The sequence below is a fragment of the Symphalangus syndactylus genome, chromosome 5 (genome assembly GCF_028878055.3).
Source record: "Symphalangus syndactylus isolate Jambi chromosome 5, NHGRI_mSymSyn1-v2.1_pri, whole genome shotgun sequence".
Taxonomy (NCBI): Eukaryota; Metazoa; Chordata; class Mammalia; order Primates; family Hylobatidae; genus Symphalangus; species Symphalangus syndactylus.
In genome coordinates, this window is record NC_072427.2 from 135361721 (window position 1) to 135378012 (window position 16292).

Consider the following 16292-nt stretch of genomic DNA (forward strand, 5'->3'; position numbering starts at 1 on the left):
ATCCCTTTGAGTTATCGTCAAAGATGGTCAATCTGTCTGATTTTCTTTCATGTACACACACACACACACACACACACACACACACACATACACACACAAAGTGCTTGACTTTTCAAAACTCAATAAAAACAAATTTCTAATTCATTTCAACTTTATGAGGAAAAACTTAATAAGAACAACAGAGATGGAGCTGGAATACGGACAGATGCTGATGCTCAAAAATATTAAGTGCTCTGTGAGCTCTAAGGGCAACATATAGTGTGCCAGGCATTTTGCTCAACTTCAAAGAACAAGAAATAAAACAGGAAGATTAAGAAATAAAACACACAGTGTTTGTACTTTGGAAATTTTACTCTCTCTAAGATAAATGTATATGATCAAAGATATAGTAAATTTAATATACAAGGTCCTGAGTTGCCACACACCCACAAAAAAGAAATGATCAGTGGCTGGGCGCGGTGGCTCACGCCTGTAATTCCAACACTTTGGGAGGCCGAGGAGGGCAGATCACGAGGTCAGGAGATCGAGACCATCCTGGCTAACATGGTGAAATCCCGTCTCTACTAAAAATACAAAAAATTAGCCGGGCATGGTGGCGGGCGCCTGTAGTCCCAGCTACTCGGGAAGCTGAGGCAAGAAAATGGTGTGAACCCGGGAGGTGGAGCTTACAGTGAGCCGAGATCGCGCCACTGCACTCCAGCCTGGGCGACTAGTGAGACCCCGTCTCAAAAAAAAAAAAAAAACAAATGATCAGCTTTTCCTGGAGGTGAAGGCAGATCAAAGAAAACTTCACAATGTGAAGGACAGATTAAATGAATATTGAAGATGGGTAGAATTCTAATTGGTAGACAAAGGAAGAAAAGTATTCAAGTCTGTAGAAATAACAGATGCAAAGATACGACATATTATGGCACATTAGAGAACTGTAAGCCTAGAATGTGGTCCTCAAATGTGGGGAGCAATGGAAGATGAAGCTGGGATAGTTGCATTTAAGGCATATCCTCCATAAAAATCATGAAGAATAAGATATTAAGAAGATTAGAGGGAATTATGGGACACAGAAATTATGGTGTCAGAAGCAAAGGAAAAAGATGGGCATGATGAAGAAGCCACAAAAATAGAAAAATGAATCAAGATTGTGGAATATGATGAGCATTAGAGCAGTATCATTAAGAAGAAAGTTCTTATAAGGGCCAAATATAGGGGGAAAAAACAGAATTAATATGGTGACAAAAAGGCATGATTGCTGGATTTGGCATTAAGGAATTGGTGTCTCTAACAAACTGCTCATTGTCTCTCAGTATCCTTTCTTCTCTCCTTCCACAGTAACAGAAGTTGGGTTTTTTAGCTGGAAATATGGAAGCCTGGAATAAAGTATATTTTTTCCAACATCTATATATCTATGTGTAAAATGTAACTGACTTCTGGTAAATGTGGAATCAGTGAAAGTGTTTTGCTTCTGAAAATGCTCCTGGAGCTCAGCCTGTGGGCACTCTTTGTTCTTGTTCTTCTCTTCTATCCTGTTGCCTGGAAATACATTGCCACAATTTGTAACATGAGGACACGGCCATGCAAGGCATAGCACTATGATGAAAAGTAGACTCATATCATCCTTGGACTAGTTACATTAAAAAATGTAAAAAATAAACTTCTATCTTATTTAAGTTATTGCTATTTTCAGTTTTCTCATATGAACTTCTTACTCTAATCATAACTACACAGTTACCTTAGAAAGAGCAGCTTCAGTGAAATGCTGATGGGAAAACCTGTACAGCAGCAGGTAAAGTTGTGAAGCCTTACTGAGGATAATCAAAATCTTACAGGCAAAAACATAAAATACATATGTTCTACAAAAATTGGTAAATAACATATTTATTTCATATAAAACTGCATACCTTATATAATATTATTCTTATTTAAAAGTATATAAAAGCCATGATAAAGAAATACATGATGAATAAAGCAATACATGAACTATTATATAGGAAATATACTCCATTTCTCTAGGCATACCTATAGGTATTCCTCTCAAAAGGTAACTGCCTACTTAAAAGTATAAAAATAAAATTCTACTGCTAATTTACAAGTAGCTGATAATAAATGGCTCAGAGCTGTTTAACACTTACTATCCCATGAAGAAATGTGGTAAAGCTGTCAAAATACTTCCAGTTCCCATAAGGAGACAACCAATTCCAATTAACTTCGGTCTGTGTAGTTTAGATCCAAAGTAACTTACAAATACAATCACAAGCAAATTTCCTAGAAAAAGAACAAAATTATGTTGATATGACTTAGTGTAATTTTGTATCTAGTAGAACTGAATGCCCCAAATGAATGCAAATATGCCCAAGACATTGTACCTTCCCTCAAAGACCATGCAATTTAATTGTGAAAGTGAACTCTCCTACACTAAACCACTCATTGAAAAGTTGTATAGTATTAATAAGTAGAATAGGTTTTATATGCAAAGAAAGCACTTAGGTAATTTGGCTATATGAGAGAAGCAAAGTTTTTTTGAAAATTTGGAGTTTACTGGATTGCATTGGAATGGAAAATGTCTTCCTAATCTGAGGGAAAGATAATCATTCATGCATATTTTAAACTTATTCTAGGCATTCTTTAAATTTATACTATGTACCTACCACAGTGCTCAGAGTCAGAAATAAAAAAAAATCATGGTACTTGTTCTCTAGAAACACACTAGTAATAAAATAAAACAGATAGATAGATGTGCTATTAGATTATGGAAATAGCGAGCTTAAATTAATTAGGGGCTTTGTGAAAGTTTCCTGGAGGATACATTATTTGAGATGTAATGTTGAGTATAAATTATTTAGATTAAAACATGGAAGAAGAGCAATAAGAGTAGGCCAATTCAGATTTATCTGTAGCCTTATATATAACATTGAACAGACAATAATCAAGAATTATTGAACACTGATGGAAAATAGTTTCACGAAAGAAAGCACCAGAATGGACCAGCAGATAAAGCAACACAAGAATAAATACTTAAAACAATATTGAACTAAAAAGAGTAGAAACTTTAAAAAAAAAAAAATGCTGTTAGTATATTTAAAGGTAAAATGGCATGTCACAGCCATAGAATCAGAACTGGCAGACTAAAAATAATAAGACAACAATAAAGTGTTGTTATAAATTTAAAATATAATTAAAAATTTACAAATTAGAACTTGATATAAAAGATGACATCACACATAAGAGAAAATTGATGAAACATAAAGAAAAGAGGTAGAAATTTGGAGGAAAAAATTTTAAAGGAAAAATATCCAGAAAATATATTATTTATCTCATACATGTTTCAGAAGAAAAGAAAGAATAAAATACAGGAAGAAACAAATAGGAAACAGAAAATAAAGTTTTTGTGTTAGAGGAAGACATAAGCTTTCATATGAAAGTTCCTACATTTGTCCAGCAGAAATAATGTAGAAAGAGAGAGAGTCTCGGATACATGCTGGTAAGTTTTTGGATATTTAAAGATAAAAAAGAGATGCATATCAGTGCATGAAAATTACAGTGGTAATAATTTCTCATATACAACACTGAATGTTATAAAACAGTAGATGAATATTTTTAATGTTTTGAGAAAAAGGGATTTGGAAATTTTAATTCCATACCCAGACAAATTATCAATTAAATATGATATTAAAATAAATATTCCAACAGGCAAGGGCTTAGAAAATATGCCACGTTTTCAATTCTTCCTAAAAAAAATAATTACAGTCATCCCTCGTGTCCATGGGTTATTGGTTCTAAAATGCTCTGTAGACACCAAGATTTGTGGATGCTCAAGTCCTTTAGGTAAAAAGGTGGAGTATTGCCTGGATGTGGAGGGTCACGTCTGTAATCCCAGCACTCTGAAAGGCTGAGGCTAGCAGATCACTTGAGGCTAGGAGTTTGAGATCAGCCTGGCCAAATGGTGAAAACTCGTCTCCACTTAAAAATACGAAAATTAGCCAGATGTGGTGGCACACACCTCTAATCCCAGCTACTCGGGAGGCTGAGGCAGGAGAATCGCTTAAACCCAGGTGGTGGAGGTTGCTGTGAGCTGACATCAGGGCACTGCACCAGCCTGGGCGACAGAGCGAGACTCTGCCTCAAAAAAGAAAAACAAAAGATGTAGTATTTCATAAAACCTATCAACATCCTCCTGTATGCTTTATATCATCTCTAGATAACTTCTAATACTTCTAATACAATGTAAATACTATGTAAATAGTTGCTATTCTATGTTGTTTTTATTTGTATCATTTTTATTAATATATGGCCATTTTTTAGTTTTATATTTTTTGAATATGACTTGCATCCGTGAGTGTGGAACCTGTGGATAAAGAGGGTCATCTATACATGAAGGTATACTCCAGAAAGAGTAAAGATGAGATTTGAAGTCACAGGATTCAAGAAACAGAGGTAAGAAACCAAACTGATAATATGTTCAAATGATTACTGTTAAATAGCTGCAAAGTTTAACAAAAATGTTAAGGATTAATTTCATAATAAAAATAGACATACAGTGAATTAAACGTTAAAACTAATAACATTCCAATTCTAAAATTCTAGATGATTTCATTGAGCCTGGGAGGTAAACAAGTGAAGGACATGTAGAGTGTCATATCTTTGAATCACAAACATTCTGAATTTATGTAAAGAGATAAATCTTCCTTTGACAATTACATTTTAGTCATTAGTTAAGCATTGTGTAAATACATTTAAAATAGAAACATGAATTGTAGAAAATATTTGCAGCCTATATAATAGACGATTTGGTGGTCCCTCCAAATAATTAGAAAGTGAAAAGAAAAAGGGAAAATTAGCAGAGGCTATGAGCTAGCAGTTCGTAAAATAAGAAAAATTTTAATTTTTCTTTGAAAAATTATATTGAAAATATATTATTTTCAATTATATAATATAATATTTTCAATTATTATATAAAATCTCACTATTGTTGGAGAAATCCAAATTAAAATGGTGACATCAAAGCAATATCTTCAATGTTCCAAAAAAAAAAAAAGACTTTAAACCCCCAATGTTGTATACAGTTAAACAGTAGAATCTAGTGTAGGTTGCTCCTATGCAGTCCCTCCACCTAAAATCATAAGAATTATAGTCCTCCCTCAACCTTTCTTCACGCTGGGGCACCTTGAGACAAGGGAGATAAAGTTTTCTAAAAAATTAATTTGCAGACCATGAGTTTGTGTAGGATCAGAGTTTTTCAACATCCTCACTATAGACATTTTGGGAAGGATAGTTCTTTGTCGGTAAGTCTGTCTTGTGCATTGCACAGTGTTTAGCAGCATCCCTGACCTCTACCCCTAGGTACCAGTGGCATCCTCCCCGCCCCAGCCCATTTATAGCAACAAAAATGTCCTAACATATTGCCAAATTGCCCATGAGAGACAAATGTACACCTAGTCCAGACCCAGTGATATAAAGCATGCATGAACAGTTTGTTTTTTAACTTATGCAAGTATGGTTATCAAATAGAAAAAAAAAAGTTACCAATTTCAAAGCTTCCATCAATTAAACCAGCAAGAGAAGAGGATATATCAAATCTCCTTTCTATTTGAGTGATGGAAATTTTCATAATGATTCCACCTAGTGCTTTAGCAATATAGCTGAATGACAGGGCTGCCAAGAACATCTAAAAATAATACAAGAAAAAAGGAAAATTGGTTAATCAAAGAACTATATAATGTTTATAGGTACATGGAACTAAAACAGTTTTTCTTCTTTACTTGAAAACATTATTTTTATCATAAAAAACATACCCATTTTTCCCTATACAAGTTGAAACTTCTCAGCCCTATAATATTATCATCAGTACACTACTAAAGCATGATTTTCTAACTTGGTTACAACATTCGATTGCTAGAGGAGTATAGTTAAGGTTGCTATTTTTAAACTAATTTCATTAACTGATTTATAGGAAGCTAGACACTGTTCTCAGATGGCCATGATGGTGAGCTATTCTTTATTTCCATGTGAATAGCACTGGCTAACTGGGAGGGGAATGGCAGTGCATGCAGAGGTAGCACTTGCAGGCAGCCAGCTGAAAAATAGAACGTTGTGGAGGCAAAGAGGAATTTTATGACCAACACAAGTGACTGTATCAAGACAGACAAAGGTATCCGATGCAAACTGGAACCTAAAGAGAGCAGATATGTCCATAATTATATCAGAAAAACTAGATTTTATGACAAAATCTGTCTCAGGAGACAAAGGACATTATAGTAGCATAAAATTATCAATTCACCAGGAAGAGCCAACAATTATAAATAGATCTGCACCTAAAACTAAAGCAATGAGATATATGAAACAAACATAGATACAACGGAAGGAAAAATGGACAGTAACATAATAATATAACAATACTAATGATACTTCAATATCCTGCATTCATTTATATACAGAACAACCAGGGAGACTATCATAGGAATCAAACGACTTGAACATGATAGACCAATTAACCTAACAGACAAATAGAGCACCCTCTGTCAAATAACAACAGAATACATCTTTTCTCCAGCAGAAATGGAACATTCTCCAAGATAGACCACCGTGGCCCACACAACAAATCTTAACAAATTAAAAATGTTGTAATTATATTAAGTATCTTTTCTGCTACAGTGCAATGAAACTAGTATTTAAAAGCAGGAATAAAACAAGAAAATCCACAGATATGTGAAATTAAAAAATTCATTCTTACACAACCAATGGGTCAAAGGAGGAATAACAAGAATTAATAAAATATCTGAGGAAAAATGAAAATGAAAACAGAAGAAACCAAAACTTATGTGACGCAGTGGAAGCAGCACTAAAGGGAAAGTTTATAAATTGATATTAAGAAAAGAAAAATCTCAAATAAATAACATACCTGTATCCATCAAGGAACCAGGAAAACAAAAACAAACCCAAAATTAAGAGAAGAAGAAAATATTAAACATTAGAGTAGAAAAAATAAAATAGAAAATAAACAAAAACAACAGAAAAAAATTAATGAACCCAAGTTGGTCTTCTTAATATATCAACAAAACTGAGAGACCTTTAGCTAAAATAAAAAAGAGAGAGAGACTTAAATAGCTAAAATTAGAACTGAAAGAGCAGGCATTACAACGGCTGTCTCAGATATTAAAAAGAATTATAAGAGATGACTATGAACAATTATAAGCCAACAAACTGGAAAACATAAAATAAATGCATTCCTAGAAACATACAACCTACTAAAATTGAATTATGATTCAATTTTAAAAATCTGAACAGAACTATAATTAGGACATCGAAGCAGTATCAAATACTTCCAAAAAAGATAAAACCAGTAACCAATGTCTTCACTAGAGAATTTTACCAAACTCCTAAAGAATAAGTAACACCAATACTTTTGAAAGAAACTCCAAAATTCATTTAATGTGGCCATAATTACCCTAATACCAAAATAACATAAAGACAGAAAAAAAGAAAACTACAGAAAAATATTCCTGGTGAATATTGTTACAAAAATCCTAAATGTAATACTAGCAGACTGAATTTAACAGCATATTAAAAAAAATCACATCATGATCCAGCAAAATATATACCTGGAATACAAGGATGGTTTAACATACAAAATTAAATCAGCATAATACATCACATTCACAAAATGAAGGACAAAACCACATGATCATCTCAATTAATGCAGAAAAAACATTTGACAAGATGCCCACTCCTAACATTAATATTAATTCAACCTACTGCTGGAAGTTCTAGGAAGAGAAATTAAACAAGAAAAAGAAATAAAATGCATTCAAATTGGAAAATAAATAAAATTATCTCTGTTCACAGATGACATCATCTTATATGTAAAGATTCTACCAAAAAAAATTTAGAAAAAATAAACACATTTAGCAAAGTTGCAGGAAACAAATCAACATTCAAAATTAAGAAGTGGTTCTATGCACTACCAATGAACATTTCAAAAGGAAATTAAGAAAATCTCACTAGATCATAAAAAAGATAAAACAGGAATAAACTTAAATGACAAAGATTTTTACACTGAAACCTATTAAAGATTACCAAAATAAATAAAATGCAAATAAATGGGAAATATTCAATTCTCATAGACTGGAAGATTTAGTATTGTTAAAACATCCATACTATCCAAACTCATCTACAGATTTTAATTTCAATGCCATTTAATTTTTTGAATTTTGAATTTTGAATTTTTTTACAGAGTCTTTCTCTGTTGCCCAGTCTGGAGTACAATGGAGTGATCATGGCTCACTGCAGTCCCAACCTCCTGGGCTCCATCAATCCTCTCACCTCAGCCTCCTGAATAGCTGGTACTAGAGCTGTGCACCACTATGCCTAATTTTTTTTTTTTTTAAAGATGTGGCATCTTGCCATGTTGCTTGGGCTAGAGCTAGTCTCAAACTTCTGGCATCAAGTGATCCTCCAGCCTCAGACTTCCAAAGCCCTGGGGATACAGGTATGAACCACCATACATAGCCAGAATTTGTATAGAAATAGAAAAAACAAATATAAAACTTACAGACAATCCAAAGGCACCCTGCATAGCTAAAATAATCTTGAAGAATAACACAGTTGGATGTTTCAAATTTCCTGTTTTCAAAATATACTTCAGAGCAACTGTATTTAAGATGGTGTGTACTGAAATAAAGATAGTCATATAAAACAATGGAATAGAATAGAGTTCAGAAATGAACTGTTGCCTATATGGACAAGTGATTTTCAACAAGAGTGCCAACACTGCATGACAGGGAGAGAACAGTCTCTTCAACAATTGATGTTGAGAAAACTGGATATCCACATACAAAGGAATGAAGTTGACCCATTGTCTTACACCATATGTGAAAACTAACTCAAAATGGATTAAATGCCTAAATGTGAGACCTTACACTCTTAGAAGAAAATACAGAGAAAATGCTTCAGAGCATTTGATTTGACAATAATTTCTTGAGTATGACACCCAAAGCACAGGCAACAAAATAAAAAATAGACAAATGTGACTACATCAAACTTAAAGACCTCTGCACATAAAAAGAAACAACAAGATGAAAATTTAACCTATAGAATGGCAGAAAATAATTGCAAATCCTATATTTAATAAGGAGCTAATACCCAGAATATATAAGGAACTTCTGCAACTTAACAACAACAGAAAACAAACAATGCAATTAAAAAATGGACAAAGGACTTGAATAAACATTTCTCCAAACAAGATGTATAAATGGCCAATAAACATATGAAAAGATGCTCAACATCACTAATCATAAGGGAAATGTAAATCAAAACCACCATGAGCTATCACCCCACACTCATCAGAATACTCACTATTCAAAGAAAAATAACAAATATTAATAAGTATGTGAAAAAGTTGGATTCACTGTGTTTGTTGTTTGAAATGTGAAATAGTGCTGCCATCATGAAAACTAGTTTGGAGTTTCCACAAAAAAGTCACAAGCAGAATTACCATAGAAGCCATCATTCCTTCTTCTATGTATATATTCAAAGAAATTCAAACTGGGATCTTGAAGAGATTTTCACACACCCATGTTCATCACAGCATTATTTACAATAGCCAAGAGGTAGAAGCAACTAAAATGTTCATTGACAAATGAATAGACAAATAAAATATGGTAATGCAAATCAAAACCACAATGAGATATCATCTCACACTAGTCAGAATGGCTATTATCAACAAGTCAAAAAATAACAGATGCTGGTGAGGTTGTGAAGAAAAGGGACCACTTATACCTTGATGGTAGGAATGTAAATTAGCTCAACCATTGTGAAAAGCACTTTGGCAATTTCTCAAATAACTTAAAATAGAATTATCATTCAACCCAGCAATTGTATTCCAGCAACATGGATGAAGCTGGTGGCCATTATCCTAAGCAAACTAACACAGGAACAGAAAATCAAATATTGCATGTTCTCACTTATAAGTGTGAACAAAAAATTAAGTACATATGTATACAAAGAAGGGAACAATAGACACTGGGCCTACCTGAGGGTGGAGGTTAGGAGAATACAGAGAATAGAAAAACTACCTATCAAGTACTATGCTTATTACTTGGCTGATAAAATAATCTGTACATTGGCCGGGCGTTGTGGCTTATGCCTGTAATCCCAGCACTTTGGGAGGCCGAGGCGGGTGGATCACAAGGTCAGGAGATCGAGACCATGCTGGCTAACGCAGTGAAACCTCATCTCTACTAAAAATACGAAAAAAAAAATTAGCAGGGCGTGGTGGTGGGTGCCTGTAGTCCCAGCTACTCAGGAGGCTGAGGCAGGAGAATGGCATGAACCCGGGAGGCGGAGCTTGCAGTGAGCCGAGATTGCGCCATGGCACTCCAGCCTTGGTGACAGAGCGAGACTCTGTCTCCAAAATAATAATAATAATAATAATAATAATCTGTACATCAAACATCTGCAACACACAATTTACCTATATAACTAAGTTGTACATGTACCCCTGAAGTTAAAATAAAAGTTTAAAACTTTTTTTCCAACTTTATTTTTTCAATATTATTTTGGTTATTTGGGGACCCTTGCCATTTCATATGACTGTCAGTATTGATTTTTCCACGTCTGCAAGAAAAAAAAAAAGGCTGTTGGGATTTAGAAAGAATTTGTGGTAAATCTGTAGAGAAATCTGGGTAGTATTGTCATTTCAAAAATACTAAATTTTATAATCTATAAACACTGGATGTTTTTCCATTTATGTGGGTCTTTAATTTTTTAAGCAATGTTTTATAGTTTACAGTGTGTGATTTTTTTAACCTTTTTGTTTAAATTTGTTCCTATATATATTTTTGAGATGCTATGACAAATGGATTTACTCCTTTGATTATTTTTCAACGCTCATCCCTGGTGTACAGAAACACAAGTAATGTGTGTGTGTGTGTGTGTGTGTGATTTTCTACTATGTAATTTTTCTTTATTTATTAGCTCTAGTAGATTTCTTGTGGATTCTTTGGGCTTTTCTTTACATATAATTATGTTATCTGTAAATAAAGACAGTTTTCCTTCTTTCTAATTTGAATGCCTTTTGTTTCTTTTTCTTGTCTAATGGATCTGGCTAGAACTTCCAGAACAATCTTGAATAGCGTTAGTAAAAATGAGCATTCATGTTTTTAATTACAGGGAGAAAACTTCCAGTCTTTCAATGTCAAATATGATGCCAGCTGAAGATTTTTCATAAATGCCCTTATCATGTTGAGAGAGGTCCCTTATATTACTAGTTTTCTGGGTGTTTGTATTGAGAAAGGGTATTGGATTTTTGTCAAATGCATCTAGTAAGATGGTCATCTGGCTTTTTTCTTTGCTTAATGTATCGCATTACTTTGGGTTTCGTGTATTTAATCATGCTTAAATTTCCAGGATGAATCCATCTTTGTTATGGTGTACAATCTTTTAAATGTGCTGTTGGAATTAATTGGCTAGTATTTTCTTGAAAATTTTTTAATACACTTAATAGACTTTATTTTTTAGAGCAATTTAGATTTACAAAAAAAAATTGACCATAAATTACAGAGAGCTTCCACATATTCCCTCTATCCACACATAGTTTCCCCTACTATTATGTTTACCTTCTATTGGTGTGGTACATTTGTTTATACTGATGAACCAATTTTGATGCATTATTATTAAGTGAAGAGCATATTTTACATTAGAGTTCACTTCGTGTGTTGTACAGTCTATCGACTTTGATAAATGTATATTGATAGGTCCGGCACAAATATTCAGTCCATAACTCTTTCCTTATAAATTTTTATTTTAGCTATTTTTTTTTTATTCTTCCACCTTTGGTTAGCCTTGGGCTGAGCCTGAGGATCAGCCTTAGGTAAAAGCTTATGGTCTTCTCAGGTGTTTTACAAGTGAGTCTACCACCCTGGGCATATGTGAGGCTTTCTAAATACCTCCAGGAACATGAAGTGCTAGCTTCACAGTAAGCTTGATAAATTTCTATTTTTATTAAAATTGTGAACTACCAACCTCCAGCTCTCTGCTTTAAGTTTATTCAAATAAAAACAAAACAGAGATACAAATGTACATAATTGTCAGATAGATTTTAATGTGTCACTGGCAGGAAGAGACAACTGGCATCGAGATAAGAGGTAAAGTCTCTATCTCCCTGCAGTCACGGCAAGCTGTTCATTAGTGTAAAACGGTAAAATTTCTGGACTTATAGTCAGAAGACAGTTCTAAGCTTCTACAGTTTATTTTATTTTAAAAAATAACTCCCCTGCCCCACTGAACCTTCTCTTTCCCATAACTCTCCCTTGTGTCCTTTCCAGTAGAAGCTTAGAGTTGACTATGCTTGCATGACTCAAATCCTATTTTTTTCGTCATTCCTCCCAAGTATCCATTGATTATGTTATTCTGGTTATCCCCTGTTCTTCCAGGGATTTGTTTCAGACACTCTTCTCTTTTTACTTTATATACTTTTTCTGGGAAAACTCACTCATTGTCATTGTTTATATTACCATCTGTTAAGGACTGAATGTTTGCATATCCTTCAAATATATATGTTGATAGTTTTTGTTTTAGCAGCCTGAGCTGATTAAAACACCAAGACATAGTTTGCAATTCCAAGTCAACAAAGTTAAATACCTTATAAAACAAAGAAACTAACTAACTAACTAAAGAATAACACTCTTTGGAAGAATATAACAATGTTCAAAATTATCTACATATGAAGGTCCAGGAAAATGTGAGATATTCTCATGAGAAATGACAATCAACAAAAACCAACCCATAGATGGCACATATGTTGGAATCACTGACCAGAATTTTGAAAGAACGATTCTAACTATTCTCTTTGATATAAAGGAAACCAATGTCATATTAAACAAAAATATAGTGAATGTTACCAAAAGAAGTAAGCTATGAAAATGAAAAAATATTGGAATACGTGAAATAAATACGTGTAACTGTTGTTGCTTTAAAGTCTGTTTTATCTGATATAAGAATAGCTCCTGCTCACTTTTTGACTTCCATTTCCATAGAATGGAACAACAGTTAAAAAAAAAAAGACAAGGAAGATCATTATATAATGATAGAAGAATCAATTCAACTAAAAGAGATTAAATTTTTATGTACCTAACAATGGAGCTCCCAGATTCATAAAATAATTACTACTAGACCTAAGAAATCAGTAGACAGCAACACAATTATAGTGGAGAACTTGAAAACTTCACTGACCGCACTAGCCACATGATCTAGAGAGAAAGTCAACAAAAACAATGTACTTAAACTACACTCTAGAACAAATGAGCCTAACAGATATTACGGGACATTCTACCCAAAAACTGCAGAATATACGTTCTTGTCATCAACACACGGAACACTCTCAAATATAGATCATATGATACATCACAAAACAAATCTCAATTTTTTTTTTCATATTCAGGCAGCTCTAAACATATTTTCTTTATTTCCTCCAGAGAACAGGCTTTAGTTCTGAGGTCCTTGTAAACATTTAACACAAAAGAACAAACTGAAGCATCTATATCCTTGCCCTGTGTTGCTGGGGTGAGTTTACACAAGGAGAAGTTGAGATAAATGCAGTAGTTACAGGTGAGCTTCTTACTCAGTTCAAAGTCGGTCTTGGGATGAGAGTCCCACATAGCCAGGACAGCTGACTTTCTGTGATTTCCAAGGGGCACACAAGACATTAAGGACTGATGATGTTTCTACTCATTGTTGATCAGGGTCAAACCTTTTCACTAACTGGGGCTGCTCTTTCCAAGAGGTCAGAGGTCAGAAAGCTGGTAGAATTGTACAAGACCGTCTTGACAGTATCTGTAGATCTGCTTCTCCCATGTGGCTACGTTGTACATAGGGTCACAATCAGCCTGGTGAGCTCAATGACATAGTCTAGGTCTTGCTGGACAATAAAATGGCTTCCATCACCTTGGCTAGCAATGAATCCATCTCTGAAACTTAGCAGGGATAGAACTGGTGTTTTTTTTTTTTAGACAGTCTCACTCTTTCACACAGACTAAAGTGCAGTGACACAATCTCGGCTCACTGCAACTTCTGCCTCCCGGGTTCAAGCAATTCTCCTGCCTCAGCCTCCCGAGTAGCTGGGATTACAGGCATGCACCACCATACCTGGCTAATTTTTGTATTTTTAATAGAGATGTGGTTTCACCATGTTGGCCACGCTGGTCTCGAATTCCTGACCTCAGGTGATTCACCCACCTTGGCCTCCCAAAGTGCTGGGATTACAGGCATGAGCTACCGCGCCCAGCCGAATAATTTTTCTTTAATTGAAATCATATCAACTATTTTTTCAGAGCATAGTGGAATAAAACTAGAAATCAACTCCAGAAGGAACCCCTAAAACTACACAAATACACGGAAAATAAACAATCTGCTCCTGAATGATTTGGGGGTTATCAATTAATGCAAGATGGAATTTTTTTTTTTTCTTTGAGACAGATGCTTGCTCTGTCAACCAGGCTGGAGTGCAATGGTGTAATCTCGGCTCACTGCAACCACTGCCTCCTATGTTCAAGTGATCCTCCTGTCTCAGCTTCCCAAGTAACTGGTACTACAGGGGTATATGCCACCATGCCTGGCTAATTTTTGTATTTTAGTAGAGAGGGGGTTTCACAACCTTGGCCAGGCTGGTCCTGAACTCCCAACCTCAAGTGATCCGCCCACCTCAGCCTTCCAAAGTGCTGTGATTACACGGGGGAGCCACTGCGCCTGGGCAGAAATTTTATTTAAAAATTTGGAAATACATACATATATATATGTAAGTAAGGTATCTTTATATACCTTAAACTTATGTATATATAAATATCTTTAAGTTTAAGGTATATAAAGTTTAAGGTATATATATACACACACACACATACATATATACACATGTTATATACCATATATATGTTTAAAGTGTACAAAGATTTTAATTAAAATTAACAATAACTTAATAATGAATTCCTTAAAAGGAGTATAATAAGTTGAAGAGGAGAACATTTAAAAATAAAAAATAAATGCAAATTTTCCAATATTCAACAAAAATGTGAAAACCTCAGATTGAGAGTGCCTGTTGAACACCCAGCAAAAGACATAAGGACATACATATATATGGAGAAAGTTTAGTAAAACATAAGAATATCAATGACAAAAAAAAAATTTGAAGTCTTTCAGAAAAGAAAGCTATCAATTTTAAACAGTAAGTGTGGATACACAAAAGATTAATAATACTTTTTTTTTTTCTTTTTGAGACAGAGTCTCACTCTGTTGCCCAGGCTGGAGTGCAGTGATGTGATCTCGGCTCACTGCAAGCTCTGCCTCCAGGGTTGCTGCCATTCTCCTGCCTCAGCCTCCTGAGTAGCTGGGACTACAGGTGCCCACCACCACACCCAGCTAATTTTTTTGTATTTTTAGTAGAGACGGGGTTTCACCATGTTAGCAAGGATGGTCTTGATCTCCTGATCTCATGATCCACCCACCTCGGCCTCCCAAAGTGCTGGGATTATAGGCATGAGCCCTGCGGATAAATAATACTTTTGAAGTATGGAGGTAAGAGAACATTAAAACTGTAATTTTATATTTAGCCACATAGTCATTCAACTATAAGGAAATATATTATTGAGCATATAAGTTCTCAAAAGTGTGGCATGTAAAGATTCACACTGAAATCAAATTCAGAAGATATACTTCAATAAAACAAGAATCAAATACTGAAGATATTGTGTGAGATTTGTAAAACAAGGTGAATAAAATACTTGATAATTTTGTAATTGTCTTTTAAAAAATGAGACCAAAAATAGAAAAGGAAAGAAAATAGATATAATATCTAAAATTTTAAATTTTAAATGGAAAATCGAGATGTATCAGAGAGTATAAAGGTTAAAGAGGCATATCAAAGAACATGAGAACATGTATTTTAGTATGTTTGGGGCTTCTATTAAAAATATAGCAAAATATAGCATATAATAAAACTGAGTACCTTATAAACAACAGAAATTTGTCACAGTTCCAGAGGTTGAAAAGTCTGAGATTAGGACAGCAGCAGGAAGAGGGTCATCTTCTCACAGTAATCTCACAGTGGGAAGGGCAGAATAGCTCTCTGAGGTCTCTTTTATAAAAACACTAAGCCCATTCATGAGGGGTCTGCTTTCATGACCTAATCACTTCTCAAAGTCTCTACCTTTGGATCAGAGACAGTACAAATATTCAGACCACAGCAATATGCTACAGTATTTGCCTTGTAAGAGAGATAAATATATCAATTCAAAAAGTATAAGAAAACATTA

At 34.2% G+C, this 16292-nt stretch overlaps 1 protein-coding gene across 1 annotated transcript in view; it reads right to left on the reverse strand.

The window, feature by feature from the left end:
• LOC129481899 (solute carrier organic anion transporter family member 1B3) overlaps positions 1-16292 on the reverse strand; it is a 96642-nt gene that overhangs the window by 56762 nt on the left and 23588 nt on the right. The window contains exons 4-5 of the mRNA XM_063640754.1: positions 5518-5659; positions 2127-2259 (exon numbers count right to left, since the gene is read on the reverse strand). Coding sequence (XP_063496824.1) covers positions 2127-2259; positions 5518-5659 — 275 coding nt within the window. The remainder of the gene's footprint in view (positions 1-2126; positions 2260-5517; positions 5660-16292) is intronic.